This window comes from Marmota marmota, unplaced genomic scaffold (genome assembly GCF_001458135.2).
Source record: "Marmota marmota marmota unplaced genomic scaffold, marMar, whole genome shotgun sequence".
NCBI classification, from domain to species: Eukaryota; Metazoa; Chordata; class Mammalia; order Rodentia; family Sciuridae; genus Marmota; species Marmota marmota.
This window is the reverse complement of record NW_026000005.1, coordinates 21,923,455-21,949,403: the sequence shown is the minus strand read 5'-3', so window position 1 is coordinate 21,949,403 and position 25,949 is coordinate 21,923,455. Positions and strand designations below refer to the sequence as shown.

The window sequence follows — 25,949 nt, the reverse complement described above, 5'->3', positions numbered from 1 at the left end:
ATGGGATCACACATTTCTTTCAAGCGCAATAAAACATCTTTCAAGGGCTAGGGTTGTGGCTCGGTGGTAGAGTGCTCGCCTAGCATGGGTGAGACACTGGGTTCTATCCTCAGCACCACATAAAAATAAATAAATAAAAATAAAGGCATTGTGTCCATCTACAACTTAAAAATATATTTAAAAAGAAACTATCTGCAAATAAATCTTTCGGTATAAATTCCATTCTCTGATGTATAATATTATTAATCCAGATTAGGTCTTGATATATTCTGCACTTACAATATTTCTGAAGTTTAAACATCTTTTTAATATGTTGGGGTAGGTGATACACTGACATGAAAACTTCAAGATATTCAGTGAAAATTTTCCTTTACCCTCCTATCCCCCATCAGCCCACACCCCTCTATACACACCTCAGAGATGGAAATTCTGGGCTGGGAATTTAGATATCTTAACTCCAGAGGAATATAATGATTAAAAAATAAAATCTGATACAGTTCCAATATCTGCTGGATATATTCTCTCGGTTTTTCTTTCCATTTAATGGATTCAGGAAAAGAAAACTATAGGATGCAATTTATCCCAACACTTTCAAACAGTTATTAATCACAAAATATATAAATGAATCAGAATCATCACAGCACATGTAATATCAACTATACTCCTGGAAGGTCTCTGTGATTATCTGAAATATTTGTTCTGCCATCTGTAATCACATGGATTATGCTCATAGAATATTACTAAACAATTTTAACACCTGTCAAATCACATAATCACCATGTCCTGTGTCATAGCTAATTGTTTATTTATTACCATGCCATAATTTTTTAGTGGATAAGACTTTTATATATTAGAACAACATAATTGTTTGTATGTCTTGGGTGCTTCGACTCTAAAATGCTTAAGTAGCAGAGTTAATTCAGGCTACTGTATTATATGCCATGTAAAAGAGCTAAGTCAGTTAATTTGTTTCTCCAAAATTTACACAAGCAAAAATGCTTGAGAAATGTTGCTCAGATATTTTGAAGCTATTTAAGAACTTTCTAAAGACCCTATGCTGCCAACAGTAGGAGCAGATACACATGCTGAATCACAAGCATGAAGGTGCAGTAGGGTGGTAGGAAAAAGGAAGTGCATGACAATATCCCAAAGATGTTTGTATGTGTGTTAGAGAGACATATCATCAGAGTCCAGGGACTAGAAACACTAAAATGTGTCTGCAGGAAGGAGCAGGGAGCAGATGAAAAATAAAATTCAGGGCACAGAAGGGCAATGACATAACTAGACTGTGACTGGTTCGTAGGAAAACAAATAATGAGAGAGACTCAAAAATTCAAACTGGAGTGAAACACCCTCTATCATCCATTTTTCACTCTTGTCTACTTCCTGATTCCTCTCTATAAGGGTCATAATACCAGAAATTTACATTGTGTCACTGAGGAAAAATATTTTGAGGGATATGGTAAACTGCTCCTTAATATCCATTCTGCACAAAGCCCTGGGTTCAATCCCCAGCACCACAACAAACAAACAAAATCCATTCTGCCTTTATTCTACTGTGCCTTCCTAATATTCACAGGGGCTAGGAAGATAAACCCTACATTTTCCAGATTCTCATATGGCTAGGATTCCAAATTTAATGTAGCTGCAGACAACTCAATGCATTTATTAAAGTCTTTGTTCTAGAGGACAGAAATTTGAATTAAGTTTCCTGGGTCAAATTAAGGTGTCTGCGATTCCCTCAGAGGCTCTAAGGGGAAGGTCCATTACTTTCTTCTTCCAAGCCTTTGGTGTCTGCCAGCATTCCTTGGCTTGTGTGGGTGCATCATTCTAAACTCTGTCTTCCTAGTCACATTTGCCTTCTTCTGTGTGTGTGCCAAATATCTCTTTCTTATAAGGACATGCCCAGATAATCCAGTATAATCACCCATCCCAGGACCCTTAATAATCAATCACATATACAAAAAGATGCTTTTCCCAAATAAGGTAACCTCACAGATATCTTTGGGGAACTGTTTTTCATTCTACAAAATGCTGAAAACAACAGAGGCCTGTGTTTACTCACCTAATTCATGAGAGTTCAGAAATAAACCCTCATGTATACAGCCAACTGATTTTTGACAAGAGTACAAAGACAATTCAATGGGGAAAAAAATAGTCTTTTTAATATATGCTACTGGGAAATTGGATATCAAACAAAAGAATAAAGTTGAAATGCTATACCTTATTTAATATACAAATATTTACTCAAAATGGATCACAGATGTAAATATAAGACCCTAAATTATAAAACCCTAAGAAGTAAGTCTTCATGACTATGTATTAGGAAATGGTTTCTTAGATATGACTTCAAGGGCATGGTGGCACACATCTATAATCCCAGGGACGTGGGAGGCTAATGCAGGAGGGTCACAAGCTCAAGTCTGGCCTCACCAACTTAGCAAGACCCTATCCAAAATAAAAAGGGGATGTGGTTCAATGGTAAACTGGGTTCAATCCCCAATACCATAAATAAATAAATAAATGAGACTTCTAAAGCACAAACAACAAACGGAAAAAAAAATAGATAAACCAAATTTTGTCAAAATTTAAACCTTGTGTAATTCCAAGTCTTCTATCAAGAAAGTGAAATAACAAGCAAGAGAACAGAAAAAGGATATTTTCTAATCATATGTCAGACAGGATATTTGTTTCCAGGATGCAAAAAGAACTCTTACAACAATAAAAAGACAAAGGCACAATTTTAAAATGGGCACAGCATTTGAATTAACTTTCACTAAAGAAAATAAGTACAAGGAAAGATGCTCAATACCTATGTTAGTCAACTTATAATGAGAAAAGTTATTTTGCATCACAGTTTGGAGGTTTCATCTATGTTCAGTTGGCCTTATTGCTTTTGGTCCTGTGGGGAGGCAAGTACATATGACAGAGCAAAGTTGGCCATCTTATGGCCAGGACATGGTGTTTCTTTTTTTATTTTTTTTGGGGGGGGGGTCGGAAGAGGAAGAGACGGGGTTCCAGAATTCCTTTGAGAGTACACCCCCAGTGACCTAAAATGTCCCACTAGGTAGGGCCTACCTCCAAAAGTTTCCTCCACCTCCTAACTGATCAAGCAGGGACCAAACCTTTAAAATGTGGGCCTCTGAGAAAAAGGCCAGATTCAAACTACAGCAACACTATCAATAATTAGGTAAATGCAACCAAAACAAAAATGAGATACCACCTCACATCCACTAAGGTAGTATAATACAAAATATGGACAATAGGCAGAGAACTGACGTCACCAGAATGATAACCAGAGATAACCAGAGGCGACAGCATCAAATAAATTTACAGGAGTAAACAGTAACTCAGCAGTCAAACAGAACAAGAAGTAACATGAGCAGCATGAAAAAGCAAGGAAGAAAAGGAGTACAAACAATGCAGGACAGCCTAAATATTCAGGAGGACCTAGAGGCATCAGAAAAATGGCCAAATAAAGAACTCAAGGAATACCTTAGACAGATGGAATGGAATCTTAAAGAGGATATGAGACAGCAAATTCAAACAGTGAAAGAACACATTGAAAGTGAATTACATAAACAGATAAAAGAAGCAAATAAGCATCTTTATCAGGAGATAGAGATTATAAAAAATCAAACAATAATTCTAGAAATGAAGGAAACTATAAACCAAATTAAAAACTCAAATGAGAATATCACTAACAGAGTGGAGCAAGTAGAAGCCAGAACGTCAGATAATGAAGACAAAATATATCATCTTGAAAAGAGTCTAGCCAACTCAGAAAGGCTGGTAAAAACTCACGAGAAAAACATCCAAGAGATATGGGATAACATAAAAAAACCAAACTTAAGAGTCATCGGGATAGAGGAAGGTATAGAGGTTCAAACCAAGGGAATGAGCAATATGCTGAATGAAATAATTATAGAAAACTTTCCAGAAATAAAAAAGGAAATGGATATACAAATTGTCGATGCATACAGGACACCGAGCATNCCTAATATCCAGAGTATACAAAGAACTCAAAAAATTAAACAATAAGATAACAAATAACCCAATCAACAAATGGGCCAAGGACCTGAACAGACACTTCTTAGAGGAGGACATACAATCAATCAACAAGTACATGAAAAAATGCTCACCATCTCTAGCAGAAATGCAAATCAAAACCACCCTAAGATACCATCTCACTCCAGTAAGATTGGCAGCCATTATGAAGTCAAACAACAACAAGTGCTGGCGAGGATGTGGGGAAAAGGGTACACTTGTACATTGCTGGTGGGACTGCAAATTGGTGCGGCCAATTTGGAAAGCAGTATGGAGATTCCTGGGAAAGCTCGGAATGGAACCACCATTTGACCCAGCTATTGCCCTTCTCGGACTATTCCCTGAAGACCTTAAAAGAGCGTACTACAGGGATACTGCCACATTGATGTTCATAGCAGCACAATTCACAATAGCTAGACTGTGGAACCAACCCAGATGCCCTTCAATAGATGAATGGATAAAAAAAAAATGTGGCATTTATACACAATGGAGTATTACTCTGCACTAAAAAAATGACAAAATCATGGAATTTGCATGGAAATGGATGGCATTAGAGCAGATTATGCTAAGTGAAGCTAGACAATCCCTAAAAAACAAATGCCAAATGTCTTCTTTGATATAATGAGAGCAACTAAGAACAGAGCAGGGAGGAAGAGCAGGAGGAAAAGATTAACATTAAACAGAGACATGAGGTGGGAGGGAAAGGGAGAGAAAAGGGAAATTGCATGGAAATGGAAGGAGACCCTCATTGTTATACAAAATTACATATAAGAGGTTGTGAGGGGAATGGGAAAAAAAACAAGGAGAGAAATGAATTACAGTAGATGGGGTAGAGAGAGAAGATGGGAGGGGAGTGAAGGGGGTATAGTAGAGGATAGGAAAGGTAGCAGAATACAACAGTTACTAATATGGCATTATGTGAAAATGTGGATATGTAACTGATGTGATTCTGCAATCTGTATTTGGGGTAAAAATGGGAGTTCATAACCCACTTGAATCTAATGTATGAAATATGATATGTCAAGAGCTTTGTAATGTTTTGAACAACCAATAAAAAAATATGGACAATAATAGATGTTGGCATAAAAATGGAAAAATTGAATAATTTACGTATTGTTCGTGGAACTATAAAATGGTATAACTGCTTTGGAAAATAGTACAGCAATTCATGAAAAGCTAAATATAGTTACCATAAAACCTAGCAACTCTATTCCTGAGTATATGAGCAAGGGAAATAAAAACATATATCTACATAAAAATTTGTAGACGAATGTTCATAACAGTCAAAATCAGAAATAACTCACATATTCATCAATTGGTAGATAAATTATAAAAAGTGGTGTATTAATACAATGAAACATTTAGCCATAAAAAGTATGAATATTAATATATGCTAAAACACAGATGAACCTTGAACATACTCTGTGTTATGGTTTGGATCTAAAATTTCTCCCCAAAGGCTCAGGTGTTGAAGGCTTGGTCCCCTGTGCAACAATGTTCAAAGGTGAGACTTTAGGGAAGTAACTGTATGATGAGGGCATTCATTTCATCAATGTATGCTTACATTGATGAATCTGTAGTTAAATGGACTATTAGGAAGTGGTACCCAGTTGAAAGAAGTAGGTCATTGGGGACATGCCTTTAAAGGGTAAATCTTATCCCTAGCCCCTAATCCCTCAATACCACCCCCCTCGGCCATCCAGAGTTGAGTAGCTTTGCTACCAATATTCTACCTTACCACAAGCCCATTGTGATGCAACCAAGCAACTATGGACTAAAACCTCTGAAACTGAGAGCCGAAATAAATTTTTCCTCCTTTAAGCTGTTTTTCTTTGATATTTTTCACAGTGATACAAACCATACCAACTAAGTGGAAAAAGTCAGGCATAAAAATCCCACATACCTTTTCACAGGAAATGACAAAAACAAGCAAATCCATACAGACAAAAAGTAGATGAGTGGTTGCTAGGGCTTGCGGGGCAAGAAATAATAGAAAATGCATACTAATGGCCTGCTAATGTTTCTTTTGGGAGATGATGAACATGTACTGGAAATAGGTGGAGCCTATTTTCGAACAATTCTGTAAATATATGAAAAAACACTGAATTACGTATACTAAATGTATACATTAACATCTTGTATCTTGTATGTGAACCATATCTCAAAAAAATGTTATTGAAAAAATGGATATAGGACCAGCTTAAAGGGACTTTTCTAACCAAATTCAGGGTAATTTAAACATTAAAATAAAAATATACAAGTCCACAGTAATACTTTTAAAAAATATTTTTAACACAAGAATGACAACCAATAAATGGGACAGAATGACAAAACATCAATTTTATAATCTGTAACATAAATAGATCCAGAAAATATAAATGTTGCTAATTTTCTTTGAATTTGACAATGGTACGTGTCTTGTATTTTTAAGAAATACATGTTATTTACAGCTATTTTCAAATGATTCAACATCAACCACAACAAAAACAAATGTATGCATACCTATATGTATAACTATAAATCTATCCTGAGGCAGAGAAAGATAAGAAGAAAATTTGGAAAATGTTAGTAATTATTGAATCTACACAGAAATGTAAGAAAATGTAATTTAATATTCTTAATTTTTTTCTCCATATTCAGAAATTTTCATGTGAAAAGGCAGGAATACAAAGGAAGGAATTGTGGCCACTATTTTCAAATAGAAAGGGTTAAAAAAAAAAAAAAGAAGGGAGCTGGTGTTGTAGCTCAGTGTAGAGTGCTTGCCTAGCACGTGTGAGGCACTGGGTTTGATTCTCAACACCACATATAAATAAATAAAGGCTCATCAACAACTAATAAAATAAAAAAGAAGACGAAGGTGAAAATAACAATTAAAATAGGGGGAAAAGCTGCCAACAGGGTCAACAGGTAAAGTACAGTGCTGCTTGTTACTGCCCACCCCACCTAAAGCATATGATTAGAGGTCTTAATACATACATACAAATATTTAACCATATTTTGCACCACTCTAATTGGAATATTGATAACATGGAAGACTATGCATGTGGGAACAGAGTATATAGGAAATCTCTGTACCTTCCACTCAATTTTATTGGGAATTTACACTGCTGTTTTTTTTTTTTTAATAAGTCTTTAGGTAAAAAATTTATTATATTAGTTTCTATAGGAATCCATGCACAGTTTAGCTAAGTGCTTCAAAGATGATCTTTCACAAGTCTGCAATCAAGGTGTAGGTGAATGCCATATTCATCTCAAGTATCTGCTTCTGTGCTCACTCTATGATTGTCAATAGGATTCAGTTCCTCACAAACTGTCAGACACTAGGCCTCTGTTTGTTTTTTTGTTTTTGCTGGCTTTTAGCAGGTTGCTGACCTCAGTTCTTTGTCAGGTGCTCCTCATCATTACAATAAACATATAAGGACAGTTAAAGAAAGCATACCAGCAAGGTAGCAGACACAGTCTTAAAAATCTACATACACAAATGAGAACCCATCACTTGTGTCACATTCTGTTTGGTAAAATCAAGTCATTAGGTCTAGCCCCCATTCAGGGGAAGAGGATTATAAAAGAAAGCAGGGGTCAATGTGAGTCATGTCAGGAACTGCTAACTACAATATAGGTACATTTGGTTTTCATTATTTGCAGTGGTTATATTTTATAAAGGCTCATATACACACACAAATACTGAACAACTACTTTTGGAAAAAAATAAAGAATCCTATGAACTCCTAGTCACAATATGTTATATGTTTTACATATAAGATTCCTCCAAAAGCTCATGTGTGAGACAATGCAAGAAAGTTTAGAGGAGAAATGACTGGGTTATGACAGCCTTGACCTAATCGGTGCGTTAATCCACTAATATGAATTAACTGGGCAATACCTATAGGCAGGTGGGGTATGACTGGAAAGAGAACACTGGGGTTATGCCTTTGGGGTTTATATTTTGGCCCTGGTGAGCGGAGTTCTCTCTTTTTACTTCCAGATTGCCATATCAGGAGCTGCTTTCTACCTCCACACCCTTCTGCTACAAAGTTCTGCCTCACCTCAGGCCCACAGCAATGGAGTTGACCGTCTATGGACTGGAAAGTCTGAAACATAAGCCAAATAAACTTTACCTCCTCTAAAATGATTCTTGACAGGTCTTTTAGTCACACCAGTAAAAACTCTAACTAAAACACAGAATTTCATCAACTCATCAATATATAGCCTTCTTTTATATTTTTTAAAGTTAGCTTATTTAATATATAGTATACTGTTGATTCATTAACATTTATGTTACAGTCAACAGCACTGGAACTCCTGCCTGAATGAAGCTTAACTAAAACTCACACATTTTCCTGAAGGAACATCACAGCCTTCTTTTGCGTAGAGATGCTAGAAAGCACTTCAGAATCATGCTTCTGGGCCATTTTAAACCTCAAAATCATCAACAAAAAGCACAAAAATGAAAAAAATTTAAAAAGTGGCACTACATTTACTGTGAAAAGGCATTTGTTTACAACATGAGAACTGAAAGAAGAAGGCAGAGCATGGCCTTGTTTGACCTCAGCTAGGAATGTGTACCTAGGGCAAATCAAAATTTTTGTTACCCTGCACATGTCTCTGAATGACCATGAAGACATCACAAGTATTGGTTTGAGGTTACAAATACATTTTAGCAATTAACAGAAAAAATGCAGAATCCAGGAGTAATAAGGTCAATTATATTTTACTTATTGCTAAACACCTTTAAAATAATATACTTGAAGCCAGGTGCAGTGGTGCATACCTGTAATCCCAGCGTCTCAGGAGGCTGAGACAGAAAGATAGCAAGTTCAAAGCCAGCCTCAGCAACAGTGAAGTGCTAAGCAACTCAGTGAGACCCTGTCTCTAAATAAAATACAAAATATGGCTGGGGATGTGACTCAGTAGCTGAGTACCTTTGAGTTCAATCCCTGGTATCCCCCAAAAAAGCATACACTTGAGAAAAATAAAGCAGAATATCCTCTGTTCAAGAATAAACAACACTTTTTTTTTTCTGGGTATGAAAGATAGAGGAATACTATCTTTGTTCTGTTTCTCAACTACATAAAAGAGCACAGGAACTGTATATTTCATAGGAAAGAGAACAGCAAAACTTTGAGTAAAAAAATCACAGGTCTGGGTTTGTAGCTCAGTGGTAGAATGCTTGCCTAGCACATATGAGGCAATGGGTTTGATCCTCAGCACCACGTAAAAGTAAATAAATAAAGGTATTGTGTTCATCCACAACTAAAAAAAAAAAAAATCACAGAATGTAAGTTCAAATATATAAGAAATAAAAATTAGCAACAAAGCGTTCTTTCTGGTAAAAGTAATATGAAATTAGGAAAGATATTTGTAATAGTTTCTAAAAAGATTTAAAGACAGTTCTCTCCTAGAAAAATCCTAGGCTATCAGGCACTGAACTGATAGCCTATGCTCTTAATTCAGTATAGCTTCCCAAAGAATCAAGTGACTATGCTTCTCTCCATTTGATGATCCTCTTTTTTTTTTTTTTTTTAGCAGTTGATTGAAATAATTTCATATTATGGCTAGTAGAGAATGTACATTTTAAAAAGAAACAATTTGAGAAGTAATTTTTTTTTAGTTGTAGTTGTAGATGGACAAAAATTTATTTGTTCGTTTTTATGCTAAAGATCGAACCCACTGCCCCACACAAGCTAGGCAAGTGCTCTGCCATTAAGTTATAGCCCCAGCCCAAGAAGTACTTTTATTTATTTATTTATTTTTTTTGGTGGTTCTGGGGATTGAACCCAGGACGTTGTGCACATGAGGCAAACGCTCTACCAACTGAGCTATATCTCCAGCCCATCCAAGAAGTACTTTTAACAATATTTTTGCAATTGTCAGTACATTCTCAGCCAACTACGACTTAATGTTATTTTAACAACCTCTGCTATTTAAATTATGGCTAGCTTCATTTTGTTTCTGACTGTATTTGAAGTGTTCTCATGTCAGAGGACCATAGTATATTTCCATCTGAAACCATTACATATTTATTAAATGGATAATTAGTTTTTCTATATGAAAATGTATAGAAAATGTTCAGTAGGCAGAGAGCATATTTACAAAAAAATTGGGCACAGTTAAGTCATTAAAAGAGGAACACACATAGAATTGGAAATCCTTAAAGACAAGAAAAATTGCAGTTGTTGAAATAAAGACATGGAAATTATTTCTTGATCTACATCTAATTTTCAGAAGACACTTATTTTAAAATACTATTCAATTTCACCAAACATGCTTGGGACTTAAATTTTGCAGATGAAAAGCTTCCACTGAGTTTGTTAGCAAAAGCCAGGTTTGTCAACATGTTTTACTTTGTCCGTAAAATAATATAAATTTTTAAAAACACAAACATAAAAAAAGAATTACTTTTTGAGAGCAGAGAGCAAGACACATAGGTGGTACAGGATGCAATTGGCATTCAATAACGCACAGTGAGCAAAATTGCAGAATGAAAAGTATCAGATCAACATCACATAATGTGCAAATATATAATCTTGTTACTACTACATTAAAGAATTCATATTTTCCTAAAGGATACTTTTTTTTATTTATGTTGTTCTGTTTCTTCTATATCAATACTTTTAATAAGCATAAAACAACACCTTGGGCTGGGGTTGTGGCTCAAGTGGTAGAGCGCTCGCCTAGCACATGTGAGGCACTGGGTTCGCTCCTCAGCACCACATAAAAATAAAATATATTGTGTCCATCTAAAACAAAACAAAAAATATTTTTAAAAACACCTTGTTTTGCTTCTTGATGTAATAAACGAGGACTTTAAGCCATCCTTATTTCTCATTTTCTGTTTATTCAATCACTTTAATGCTGTCACAGAAGCAATAAAAACTAAATAAGTGGGTTGAGGATATAACCATAGAGTGCCCGCCTTGCATGAACAAGGCCCTGGGTTCAAATGTCAGTGCCACAAAAACAAATAATAACAACAAAATGTAACATTGAAAAAAATACTTTAAATGCACAATAGCTCTTAACCCACCAGTGGTCCTATACCAATATTAGCTTTTTTGAAAGAAGGCCTTCTTTTCCAGCTTGTATAAGATTAAGACATTTCTTGCCAGATACTGGAAATTAACATTTCTAATCTTAAGAGCACAGAATAAATTAGAATGTAATTTCTTAAACCTAGTTTTAGACGCAACTTGGATCTTTGTTTCTCATCAATTTGAACTGACCATCAAAATTATTAATAACTAAATAAAAGAAAACGAAAATATTCTACATTTATATCCTGACTTTCACCAAAAACTACTCCATAGAATGAATTAGATTTATTTAATTTTTTAAAAATACACAAAACTACTGGTTTTATAGGTAGAAACATTAACTATATCAATTCTAGAAATCTTATCACAAAATTGTTCTAATAAGTTTTTAAAGTTTGCAATAATTATACATTTCTTTAAAACTCTGGGAATTCATAAGCATAAAAATTTCTTAATGGGAGCTGGAGTTGTGGCTCAGTGGTAGAGCACTTGCCTAGCATGTATGAGGCACTGGGTTTGATTCTCAGCACTATATATAAATAAATGAATAAAATAAAGGTCTATCAACAACTAAAATAAAAACATTTTTAAAAATTTCTTAATGGTATAAGAAAATAAAAGAATATTGTAGATATGAATATCTTTACTTAAAGACTGATATTCTTTTTAAACAGAGTAGGTACTACAAAAACTCATGATTGGAAGATACCTCAAAATATATTTAGTTCAGCTCTGCAGAGTCAAGACTTCTGGTTTTAGGTAGTACATGGACCTGTATTAGTGAAAGTTTTTCTTTCTCTTTTCTTATTATTGAGAAGAAAAATCTCAACCTGGTAGAAGTTCATGACTTGTCAAACATTTGCTATCCTTTCTTTTTAACACAGAGAAAGTTTCAAGCCTCAGATATTTAAGCAAGCAATATCTAGCTAGTTAATATAGTTTTGTTTTCATCACTTTTCTTCTTTTTTTTTTCATCACTTTTATTCTTAAATAAATTTTAAAGTTGCTATCTACTTATGATGCTGGCTTTCCACTTACAGTAATGATGGGAAGTTTCCTTTTAAAATACACACAAATTTTAATAAGATAATTTGAAGAAAATATTAAATAATAAAATAACATGTCATGTGAATATAGAAAATATTTTATAATACTTAATCATGTATAGATTATGGTGAACATCATGCAGGGTCCTTGAATTTTTCAAAAAAATTCTCCCTAGCCAAACGAAACAAACATAAATGGGTCCCTTGTTTGTGTATGGAATATAATGGTTAATAACAAATACTCTGGAGCCAGAACATCTGGGTTTGAATCCTGCTCTGTGACTTATAAAATGTGCAATTTTAAGTAAATTAGGTTTACATATCTGCCTCAGTGGAGTCAATATAAAATAAGAATATGTAGTAATCATTTCACAATGTTTCTATAACGGTTAAATTAAAAAAATTTAATTCATATAGAACACTAAAAGAACAGTATCTGGGACATACTGGGTACTCAAAATATTATTCATGAGGTAAGAGTTCACTTGTTAACTTCTTAACTAGATCAGCTAGAGAAGATTTTATATTAAATCTTCCCTTTAAAGGTTTACTTTAAAGAGACTGCTCAGTCTGTTTAATAACTCTATAATCCTGCATAATCTACAATCTGAATAGTAAATTAAAGTTTCACTACTAGATTTATCCTATCTGTAATAACATTCTTTAAGAATCTTAAGTTTAATGCAAGTATTTTATGAATAAAGACCCAGTAAATGGTTATCTACCACCAGCATCTTAAGACCAGGGAAACAGGACTAAGAACAGGATGAATTGATGGGAGGGAAAGCAAGAAAGTGACTGAAAAAGTTAATAGATTCAAACCAGGGCACTGGGCACAGTAGAGAGTTTTCTAAGGAAAAAGGGGTGGGGCGGTCAGAGAATAAGATCTCAAGGGAAGTAAAGAACCTAATCTTCCTTAATTACATCATTTTGTCTAAAGGTAGGTCTACTTATTACTGTACTAAACAAGTTCAGAACTACTGGCTTCTATTTTTTTTAACATTCCCATATAATGGAAGCAGTCATATTTAATACCTATTTCCCTTAAGAGAGACAAACAACTTTGAAACATAGACTCATCAGAAAAAAGAAAATCTTTGAAAAATTATAATTGAGTTACAAAAACACAAGATAGGAGATTTACAGATAGGACTGATTATAATGTGAGACCCTAGTTCAGCACAATTACAGATATTCATTTATGGTCATGTGGTTGGTCTGTCATATTTCCCCAAAAAACTCCTGTTGTATCATTCTCAAGGATCACTGCTATTATATGCTCTAGTTTCTATTACTAAGTACCTTGTTGTCTTCAGTGTCAACTGAACTTGAAAGAAGAAAGGCCTTTTCTCAAGAGAAATCTAACCTATAATGCTCAGTGAGTCATATATTCTTCTACTGTTACTTGGTCTGACCACTCAACATATAGGTTATAGAGGTAAGAAGGCTGCTAAGTTGGGTTGTGACTGTGTAAGTGAATACTTGACAAGAAAGATGTCATTCCAACAAACAGCAATGAATGGACTGAACTAAGGAAGTAAATTGTTCAGCTGAAAACAATAGGGAAATGATTGGGATTTAACAGAGAACATTAAATGCCCTTTGCTATTCCCTAGAATATAACCTCATTATGTGGCCATTAAACTTATAACCCTTTTCCTTACCAGTAATAAAACAAGCTATAACAAGTAGGCTTGTTTGGAAATGAGATCACATAATAGCAACTACTTAGGAAAAGTTTCCTATATTTCGCTTTACTTTAAAAGTTGAAAACTGATGATTCCTTTTTGAGGTGGGGATAAGGGGAACTAAATATGAATCAAAATGAAGGAGTTAATAATTAGTTTTTTGTTTTTATCTGCACTTGCTATTCCATAAACTATTTTGCTGCATTTGCCCTTTCAGTTGAAGACAACAACCAGCTTGCCTCCCTCCCTTTTCCCCTCCCTTTCTCCTTCCCCTAGCTTTCCTTTAAAAAACAAAACAAAAAAAAAAAAACCCTTTATTTATTTACTTATTTTTATGTGGTGCTGAGGATTGAACCCAGGGCCTCGCACATGCCAGGTGAATGCTCCACCACTGAGCCACAACCCCAGCCCTCCTTTTTTTTAAATATATTTTTCATTGTAGATGGACACAACTCATTCGTCCGTGCGTCCGTCCATTCATTCATTCATTCATTCATTCATTCAATGTGGTGCTGAGGATGGAACCCAGTGCTTCACATGTGCTGGGCAAGTGCTCTACCACTGAACTGAGCTACAACCCTACCTCTCTCTTTTCTTCTTGTATCCAGGGGTGCTTTACCACTGAGCCTACATCCCCATCCTTTTTTATTTTTTATTTTGAAACAGGGTCTCAATGAGTTGCTTAGGGTCTTGTTAAGCTGCTGAGTCTGACTTGTGATCCTCCTGTCTCAGGCTCCTGAGTTGCTGGGATTACAGGTATGAGTCACCATGCCAAGTTCTTTTTATTTTTTATTTTGAGACAGTTGCCTAGGCTGGCCTTAAACTTGCAATCCCCCTGCCTTGGCATCCAAGTCAATGGGATTACAGGTGTGTGCCACTGAGTCAGGCAGTGACCAGCTTTCAAAAACTACTGATCCACTGTATGGATCTATTTAATCTTGACAGATTAAAAAGAAAACATTACTTCCCAGCATTTGACAATATTTCAGAATTTACATATTAATTAATACATATCCCACAAACATTTATTGCCCTCCATGTTCCTAACACTGCACTAGTCATTATGAAGACAAAAGGGCATTTTAAAAAGTCCTTATCACCACGCACTTCAAAGTTTAGTAGAAAAGGTAGGTAAAGAGACAATTACAAAACATGTTAAAATTTAGATGTAATACCTGCAACTTATTTGAAAATGTTCAGAAAAAAATAATAAAATGTATATGTATCTACAGGGTAGAACAATGATAAGAAAATAAAGCAAAATGCTAGCAACAGGTAAATCTGGGTAAAGGATAGTTCTTTGTACAATTTTTTGTAACCCTTTATAGAGCTTGAAATTCAAATTTAAAAAAAAATTAAATTTTTGCAGGGAGCGTAATATATGAACACTTGACACTTACTGTTGTCTACCAATGAAATGACAGGCAAAAAGTTAAAGAAAAATAAGCTGTAATCAGCTCTGCTTGAGAAATACAACCACTTCATTGACCATTTCTCCTGAATAGTAAGCCTATTCATTAGGACAGAAGGGTTAATTTCTGATTGAAGTACTTAAATATTAAGATGACATCTTAAAAGAATTTATGTGGGGCTGGGGATGTGGCTCAAGCGGTAGCGCGCTCGCCTGGCATGTGCAGCCCGGGTTCGATCCTCAGCACCACACACAAACAAAGATGTTGTGTCCGCCAAAAACTAAAAAAAAAAAATTAATATTAAAATTCTCTCTCTCTAAAAAAAAAATTAAAAAATTTAAAAAAAAGAATTTATGTGACAGAACTCTGAAAGTATAAAATATTGTACAAAAACGAGGTTTTATAATCCATCACAAAAATGATATGTGAGGTGTGGAGCTAATGTTTCATTAATACTGTTCTCAGAAGATTGAGTAATGAATATTTTAGTACCTTAATTAAAGTATAATTTTCACACTATAAAATGAGCATTAAATTTTTATTGAAAGACAGATATTAAAGGTGTTTCATTAGGAAGAGTTGAACTTCAAAGATTTTGCAATAAACAAAAATTTTGCATATTAAAATATTTTTATTATTATCATTTAAAATGTAGATTCTGCAAACTGACAAAGGGGTTAGATGACCAGATTTCAGACTATTTTAAAAATCATTTTTCTCAAAGTTAGTTTGCTTCTTTATTCAAAAATAATCATTAAGGAAATAGATACACTAAACCTGATTCAAACATTACACAAAACATACATGCAATGGTACCCTATAACAGGCACAATATAAAACAAATTAAATTTAAAAATTCTTAAATAACAATACTATAAATGGACACTAAATATGAGACAACTAAAAATAACAAACATGAATCTCTAATAAAAACTGAAAATCATTTTGCAAAATGCTCTCAGTAAAGTTTTATTTTAGTAATACTACTTCTGCTAAAGATATGATGAAATGTGCACTTTCATACATCACCGATGTATGTGACTATTTCAGTTACCTGAAAAGCAACTTAATGATATATACATAACTTTAACACTGTTACTTTTGGCTACAGAAATACCAATTCAGGGAATTATAATGCTACACACAGCTGTACATACAAAGATGTTCATTGGAATAAAAAACTGGAAATAAGCCTAAATGCCCAAAAGCAAGAGGAGGGACAAGGAAAATATCTAGTTGATTTGAAATACTATGTAACTATAAACTAACAACTGTGAAACATAATAATCTGGAAAATACTTGTTTTGTTAAACAAAAAAAGCAAATGTAAAATACATACTACTAATACAGCTATACAAAAACTAAAAAGAAAATATTGGGAAAAAATATTGAAAATATTAGCAATGATCGCATATGGGTGTAGAGACTATTGGAAATTGTTTATTTCCTTTCTACTTATGTCATTTTTCTTTTTTTCTTTTTTGCTGTTGTTGTTGTTTTTGAGGTGGGGTCCTAGGTTCCAGAGTAGGTGGTACCACAGGCATATGGTCATTTTTCTATTATTTTTTTTCAAATTAACAAGCAGGTGATACTTTAATTATATGAGTAATACACAAATATATGCCCATTTTAAAGACTCAACCAATTCAAAAATGTAGAAATATGTATCCTTTCCCACCAATAGTCATCCTACATTATTCTTCTTCTATTTCTGATAACTTTATGCTATGTTTTTAGTAGTTTTAAAATATATACACTTTTAAAATAAAATTTGAAAGAAGAAAAAAAATCACCATCAGCAAACTTTTTACTTATTATTATGTGGCCATGAACAAAAAGCTCTGCTTCTTAATTTTATATTTTAGGTTTTTTCTTTAAATTTCAATATTTAAAACTATTTTATTATTTTGGTTAAACACTTAGCACTTGCAGGCTAAATGTGATTATTTTTAGTGTTATTTTCCTTGAAATTAATGCAAAAGCCAATATTCACCTTGTTTGCTAACTTCAACTAACTTGATTTTGTTACTGTTGTTTAAAGAATAAAATACATAAACTGTGCTAATGCTCCCAAATTAGAGCACTTTAAACACTCTGCCTTTTTCTTGGGAATTAATGATTCCTAGTTGGCAATACTCATGCTTTTAAATCAAAAGATTACAGAAACCAAGATCCAGGTAGTAATCTAAAATGTAATATAAATGTAAAGATCTTTGAGGAAAATGATATACAAATGTACTTCACCTCTTTCATCTAGGCAGATGTACAGAGGAAAATTAATGTACCCAATTCAGAATAATCTCCTAATAAAAGATAACGGTCAGAGCTGCAGTTGTGGCTCAATGGTACAGTGCTTGCCTAGCAAGTGTGGGGCACTGGGTTCGATCCTCAGCACCACATAAAAATAAATAAATGAAATAAAGGTATTTTATTCATCTACAACCAAAAAAAAAATGTTTTTTAAAGCTAATGGTCTGCATAGAGAAACGTTCTACTGCTTTCAGTTTAGTGTTTCATCAATAAATCAAAGGAAATAATCCCAAACAGAAGGTCTTTGAGTATAGACTCACCATATTTGTTGACTGAGAGAATTCTTACAAAGTGCTATATTTAAATTTTAAAAAGCTTTAAAATTTTTCAAACTTTTTATTTGAAAAACTTAAAACTTACAATATATTTTGCAAAAATATGATGAAGAGTAAACAAACCTTAACACAGATTTACTCTTTGCTATCATTTACCCCCATTTGCTTTATTATTCTCTTTCTCTACACACATACACACCCATGCATATTATGTTTGTTTTTTAATCATTAGATGGTAGGTTATATATATCATGGCCCTTTATTTTTTAAATACTTCTTAAGAATATTTTCTAAGAATATGATGTATTCTTGTAAAACCATAGTATTGTTATCAGCTTCAGTAATTTAATATTTAAATAAACTGATCTCTAATCATCCATTTTTGTCAACTGACCCAACAATGTCCTTTACCATATTTTCCCCATTCAGAAGGACAATTAGGTGTACTGCTTATCTGTCAAGTCTTTTAAATCTCTTTTAATGTATACCTTTTCCATAGCTTTTCTTTGTCATATATGACAGAGACAATTTTAAAATATATAACCTCCCCTGACTTTGGTAATAGAGATTCAGGATATCCATTTTTGGCCAGAATATAACATTATAATAATGTTGTATCCCCTAAGTACTGTGGATGTCCATCTGCCCTTCGTTAATTATGTTAATTTTCATGACCTGTTCAAGGTGTCATCCAATTTCTCCACTTATATATTCTGAATTTTCCCCTTACAATTATGTTGGAGACACTTTTAAACAATACAAATATCCTGGTTCCTCATTAAAACTCTTGATTTACAATCCTTTGATAACTCTTGTGTGATTTTTTTAATTATTTTTTTTTAGTTGTAGATGGACAAAATACCTTTATTTCACTTATTTATATGTGGTGTTGAGGATCAAACCCAGTGCCTCACATGTTCTAGGCAAGTGCTATACCACTGAGCTACAACCCTAACCCCAGATCTAATCTTAATGTGATGGTTGCAGAATGATGATTTGCCAACTCCAACACTCCTATATTTACCAGTTAGCACTTGACATTCTTCTCATGAATTCATTTTCCTTCCAATGGTTCATAATTCATTACTATATTTAATTATTTTAGCACTAAAGTCGCCCCAGATTTAGCCTGTGGACGTTATTTCAAGCTGGCTCCTGCATTCTTTTTTTTTTTTTTTTTTCATGATGGACCTTTATTTAATTTATTTATTTGTATGTGATGCTAAGAATTGAACCCAGGGCCTCACATGTGCCAAGCAAGCACTCTACCACTGAGCCACAACCCCAGCCCCAGCTCCTGCATTCTTATGATAGGCTTATCCATTATATTTGGGGGCAATACTTTCTATTTCATGCTTGTCATAAACTACTACCCTGCTTGCATCCTAGAATAAGTTGTTCTCTCAAGGAGCCCTAGTTCTTCTAGTGAAGGATAGTATTAGAGACAAAAATATGGCCATTAAACATTATTACTGCTACTGGGGTACTTTGGCTTTTTGTCCTTTTTAGCAATGCTTTATATGTAGTTTGAGAATGTAACTCAGGGCTTTTGCATAGCATGTGTGAAGTCCCAGGTTCAAAGAAAGAAGGTCAAGAAAAGAAGGAAAGAAATAAAAATAAAGAAAAAAATAAAACAAGAAAGGCAGAAAGGGGACTAGGGATATAGCTCAGTTGTAGAGTGCTTGCCTCACATGGGTTCAATCCCTGGGTTCAATCCCCAGCACCACACACACACACACACAAAAAAAAAAAAAGGTAGAAAGAGAGAAAGAAGACAAAAATAGAAAAGTAGACAAAAACAGAAAAGTAGACAAAAACAAAAAGGTCAAAAAATTAGTGTGTATATATAAATAAATTTATACACATACGAATATATACAAATATGCATATCTATTATACAACCATGTATATATGTATTTAACATACCAACAAGTATAGTTTAAAAGACCTAAGTCCACATCAGTAACCAGAATTATAATCTATTTGCACAGGCTTCTCTTCTGTCTTCCCCTGTTTGGTAACTATTTATCCCTATTTCTTCAATAAGAAACCTGGCTCCCAAGAACACTACTGTATATATTTATAATACTACAATACACCTACACTGTTTCAGAATTGCTTTGACTATACTACTAAAACACAAACCTTCTAAAAAGAGTTCAAGATTTGTTTAATTCTCCTCTTAACCCTTCATATATCATCTTCCCCAAAAGAGTATATATATATATATATATATATATATATATATATATACTCAAATAATGCTTTTGTAAGTTACTTATATTAGTTCCTTTTCCCTTTAAAATGATTTAAATTTTTGCATATAATTTTTCTGCATATGTAGCTAATGACATTATACCAAAAGTAAAAACTACATAGGTAATTTCCAATATTAATTAGTTATAAATAATAATACCACAATGAATAACTATGTCTATGTATTTTCATACTACTAATGATTTATCTTTTCAAATAAGCTTCTAGAAATGGGAATGCTGGGTGGAAGAGAAAACACCCATGTAATTTTCTGGGATTTTTGCGGGGAGACAAGAGTCTCTCTAGGCTGACCTTAAACTCCTGGGCACAAGTGATGCTCCTGCCTTAGCCTCCCAAGTAGTTGCAACTGCAGGCACTTGCCACTTAGCCCAGCTACAGTTTCCTTAGTATTGTCAAATTCCCCTCCTTAGGAGTACTATATTTTGATTCAAACTTATTTGATAATATACTGATGTCTTGCCAGTTCTGGTGCATCTCTGGATTTCAAGTGTTAGCCATATGTCATTTTAAGATGCTGCAAGTCTCCCACTCCTATCAACCCTGAATTTTTATTTTATATTTTCAAAATCTCTGGAGAAAGGAATTACAAAGATAAGTTACTTTAACTACTTACTGATTGGTGTTGTGTCAGGAGGTGGAAAATTCTCAGTAAAGTTGACATTACATAAATCTGTGCTACAGCAGCAAAAACGGTATGTTCCATTCTGAATTGAGGGAGGGGTGGTAGTTACTACACATTCTTCGTAGTGACACTCTTGAGGATCTCCAATGTGAGACCAACATCCTATAAACCAGTATTAATAAAAACAAGTTAGGAAACAATTTGACAAAACTAAAAGGAAAACAACAAACTAAGAAATAACTGCAATAAATCTAAGAGTAAATATAGAAGTTATAAGACAGTCTTGCAAATCAATAAAAAGACAAACAGAAAAATGGCAAAGGAAACAATGGACATTTCATGGGGGAAAAACATGAACAAAATGTTTTATTGCATCATTAATTTAAGAATTATTAAAACCATAGTAAGGTAACCAATTAAATAGTTCTAGATTTAAAAAATAATAATATGCAATCCTAACAAGGATTCAGTAACACAGACACTCTCATACAATGCTAAAAGGAATGCAAATGATGGCATTTTTAGAAAGCAACCTGGCACTTTTTATACAGTCTTTAAAATACTCATATATTTTTTTAAATATTTATTTTCTAGCTTTAGGTAGACACAATATCTTTATTTTTTATTTTTATGTGGTGCTGAGGATCGAACCCAGTGCCTCACCCATGCCAGGCGAGCGCGCTACTACTTGAGCCATATCCCCAGCCCCTGATGTGTTTTATAATCTAACAAATCCACATGAGGGAAACAATCAGATACAAAGATTTATGTTCAAAGTTGTTACTGCAACAGTATATATTACAGTGAAAACAATGTCCAACAATAGAATGATATGTAAGTAAATTGTGATACATAAAGAAAATGAAATATTATATAGAGGTTAGAAATATTTTCAGGGAATAGTTCAAGACATACTTTTAAATTTATTATTTTTATGAAGAAGATCTTAATCTATTTTTATAACATTTTTAGATAAACTTCAATTGTATGAAATTCCATGTCAGGTAAGAAAAGCATTACTTGCCTTGTTTTACAAGATTTATGTCCCCTTTTGATTTTTCCCAAAGGCCATAGCAGGTGCTACCTTTTGAGCATAATATTGTCCCATTTTCATGAGAGATTCGACTCTCGCCTATCCCAAGGTCTTGTTGATATGGATCTTTAAATGCACATAGCCGTTCTTGATTTTGGGAAGCTAAAATAAAGAGAATAACAATGATGAATTAATTTGTTATAATCTCTATAAAACTTTATATAAAAGCCAGGTTATTTCAATGACATAATTTTCCCTACGGAATCCTTCAAATTCAAATATTTTATTTTTAAAGTTTACTTTATTCGATAACTTCCTTCTGCTAATTAATTAATTTGTAACACCCAAGTAAGAAGCAAATATGAAAAAAAAAAACCCTCATTTCCCAAAAACAATCTTCTTTTCCTCATATTATTACACTGCTCTTTCTTCTATTAAATAATTTGGTGTCCAAACAAGGAAATATCATCAAAGAAAATGTCCATGCTCTAAAACGATCTTTAAAACAAACAAAAAACATGGCTGAGACATAGTTTGGTGACAGAACACTTGTTGAGCATGTACAAGGCACCAGGTTCAATCTCCAATGCTGAAATACACAAACTTACAGGTCTAAAATTTTTGGAAAATTCTACAATACTCATTTTGATCGTGTTTTATAGTGTATTGCAGAAAGTTAAATTATTAGGCATGGTATACTAAGGATGCAAAGAATGACTATAAAATGGGCACATGGTTTCTTTCTGGAGTGACATGCATTTCAAAATTAGATAATGGTTACACAATCTATAAATTTACTAAATAAATAACATGGAATTGTTCATGTAGATGAGTAAATCTCATGGTATATAAATTAAACCTTATTAAATCTGTTTATAAAACTAAATCTACTAGGTGAGCAAGAAAAAAATTACTTTCCACTATTTAAAATATCAACAGCCAGAACTGCTCAACAGTTCTTCATACTGAAGGGACAAACTAATGTAATTTTAATACCAATTCATCTTTCTCTGTGCACATAAAATAATTTAACTGATTTCTATTCAATATTTGTCACACAACTTCCTGGCTAACAAACATTTATCAACATTGGTGAGAATCCCAAAGAAGTAAAATGTTATCAAATGCAACATTTGATCTTTATTTAGTTACTTAAAGTAGCCTTTGCCAATGTGTTTGATCAGTCAGAAGACTAATCTAATCCACTTGGCCAATATATTCCTCCTGGGATTCTGACTCATTCTATTCATTTTATGTATCTACTTGGTATGGCATAATTCACAAGAATTTTAGCAATGGAAATGATCTATTAAAATTTATTAAAATAAATGCTTCTGAACGAAACTAAAATTCTGGAGAAGAAATGAAAGTGTCTAAGCCAATATATATATACACATAAAACTGCTATATTTCCTATAATGGAAAGTACTTTTAAAGAATTGGGGTAGGCAAAAGAGTATTCACAAGTAGCAGAGTTCTAGCCCTCAAGCATCTTACTTGGATAGACCAAATCACAGACAGTAATTAGTGAAAAACAAAAATGAGACTTGATTTGTATGTTTTAAATCACTTTAGCACCTCAGATAGAGCATTAATCTCCAGGATATATAAAAACATCAAAAAACTTAACACCAAAAAAAGCAAATAACCCAATCAATAAATGGGTAAAGGATCTGAGCAGACACTTCACAGAAGAAGAAATACAATCAGTCAACAAATATATGAAAAAATGATCAATATCTCTAGCAATTAGAGAAATGTGAATTAAAACTACACTGAGATTTCATCTCACTTCTGTCAGAATGGCAATTATCAAGAGTACAAGAAACAATAAATATTGTCGAAGATGTGGAGGAAAAGGTACACTCATACTTTGCTGGTGGGACTGAAAATGGGTGCAACCAATCTGGTAAACAGTATGGAGATTCCTTGGAAAACTGGGAATGGAACCACCATTTGACACACTTATCCACTTCTTGGCATATACCCAAAGGGCTTAAAATCAGCATTCTGTTGTGACGCAGCCACAGCAAGATTTATAGCAGCTCAATTCACAATAGCTAAACTATGGAACCAACCTAGGTGCCCTTCAACAGACAAATGGATAAAGAAAATGTGGCACATATACACAATAGAATATTACTCGGCCATAAAAAAGGATGAAATGATGGTATTTGCCAGTAAATGGACAGAACTGGAGACTATCATGTTAAGTGGTCTATGGCCATACCACCCTGAATGCGCCTGATCTCGTCTCATCTCAGAAGCTATCATGTTAAGTGAAATAAGCCAATCCCAAAAAACCAAAGGCAGAACATTCTCTCTGATATGTGGATGCTAACTGACAATAGACAGGGATGTGGGGATAGGGTAGGATGGAGTTTCACCTGTTTTGGACAGGGAGGAGTGGGGGGATAGAAGGAAGGTTGGGGATGGGAAAGACAGTAGAATTAATTGGAAATAACTTTCTTATGTTTGTATATGAATACATGACCAGTAAAACGTCGTATCATGTACAACCACAAAATGGGAATTTATACTCCATGTATGTATGATATGTCAAAATACATTCTACTATCCTGTATAACTAAAAAGAACAAATAAAAATTTAAAATAAGTAAATAATAAAATAAAATAAAATCACTTTAGGTAGTCCTCTAGAAGTTATTTACTAGTATCAACTAAACAGCCAAAATATATAGTGCTACCTATTTATAAAAACAAATTCTAGGACATTAGTCTAATGATTCTACCACAGTTTTTATCAAGTTGGTCCATGCTCTAATTCTTTTAACAACAAGCTTAATCATATTTACTATATTACCTTTTCCATTTAACAATGAACAGCATTTCCTTAGGTTATCCCCTAATTGTCAAATTTTACCAAATTAATTATTATAAAAATTAAAACTAAATATATGTTTACATATGACACAAAGATTCAGTTATGAAATTTAACTACAAACAAAAAACTTATAAATCTGAAAGGCATCTATCCATGAGGCATAATTCCTTCTCCCTATCCTGCGCAGGTAAAAATCCTTCTTACTTCCTACTAGACATCAAAGTTACATAATCTACTGTTTCTTTTTTTTGTCTTGATTGTTAGAAAGTTTAGAATAAATTTATGAATTTAATAACTTTAGTTTTCCACAACCAAGATAAACTTAATTTTACACCTTCTCCTCTTCTGCTACTTTCTTTGACTAGGATTTTATACTGAATATTGAGTAAGTAAGTAGGGATCGGACTGTACCTGGAAGCAGGTAGATCAAAACATGCCTTATTCAAGAATAAAAAGAAAAGATATATCTTTGTAAAAGAATACATGAAAAATAGACACATATATAATTTTTAGTGCCCTTATTATATAACTTGGTGACAGAAATCTAAAGTTGTTATAGAGCTAGACAAAAAATAAATCTGGCTGGGCATGGTAGCAGATACTTGCAATCCCACAGGCTCAGGAGACTTGAGGCAGGAGGATCACAAGTTTAAAGCCAGTCTCAGCAATTTAGCAAGGCCCTAAGCAAATTAGTGAGATACTGTCTCAAAAAATAAAACGGGTTGGGATGTGGCTCACTGGTTAAGCGCCTCTGGGTTTAAACCCAGGTACCAAAAAGCAAATAAACAAAAAACCAAAAATAATCCAACCTCTCCTGTCTAACTACTCCCCACCCCTAATTAAAAAAAAAAAAAAAAGCGAGAAGGAAGATGGCGGCAAGGGGAGTGCATTACCCCCGTGTGCTGCTTCACTGTGTGGGAGTATGACAAGTCAGGACGGCTAAAGGATATCTTGTTAGGAATTTCCAGCAATAGTGGGGTGCTCCAGAACCTGGAGGAAGGATTTCCATCGCACGAGGATCGGCTACGGGGACTCAAAGGTGAGAGGTTTGTCGCACGGAGGGTAACACTGCTTATTCAGCAAATCGCCCCGCGGCTAGAGTCTGCAGTGCGCGCTGGGATAGAGACGCAGGGTTACAGCGCTGCAGTTTCTGCCAGCCGCGCAAGCACCGTACTCAGGGCTGAATTCTGGGTTCGAGACGGGGGAAGGAAGCGATCCATCTCGGTTCTCCACACCGGTCAGACCACAGAGGAGGCCAGCAGCCACCATGTTGGTAAACTGACATCACCTTCCCTGTTTTCGACTGACCGCAACTCATTCAGCCATAGATCAGGTAATTTCAGGCTGCAATTCGCCTGCG

The 25,949-nt window shown here is 33.9% G+C and overlaps 1 protein-coding gene and 1 non-coding gene across 4 annotated transcripts in view; both read right to left on the bottom strand.

Annotated features, from left to right (window-relative positions):
* Positions 1-25,949, bottom strand: part of Bmpr2 (bone morphogenetic protein receptor type 2) — a 103,670-nt gene that overhangs the window by 61,757 nt on the left and 15,964 nt on the right. For all 3 annotated transcript variants that reach the window (XM_048808329.1, XM_048808328.1, XM_048808330.1), the window contains exons 2-3: positions 21,736-21,906; positions 20,703-20,873 (exon numbers count right to left, since the gene is read on the bottom strand). In XM_048808329.1, the coding sequence (XP_048664286.1) occupies positions 20,703-20,873; positions 21,736-21,906 (342 nt within the window). The remainder of the gene's footprint in view (positions 1-20,702; positions 20,874-21,735; positions 21,907-25,949) is intronic.
* Positions 9,804-9,876, bottom strand: Trnam-cau. Its single transcript has one exon. It is a non-coding gene; the product is annotated as a tRNA-Met (tRNA).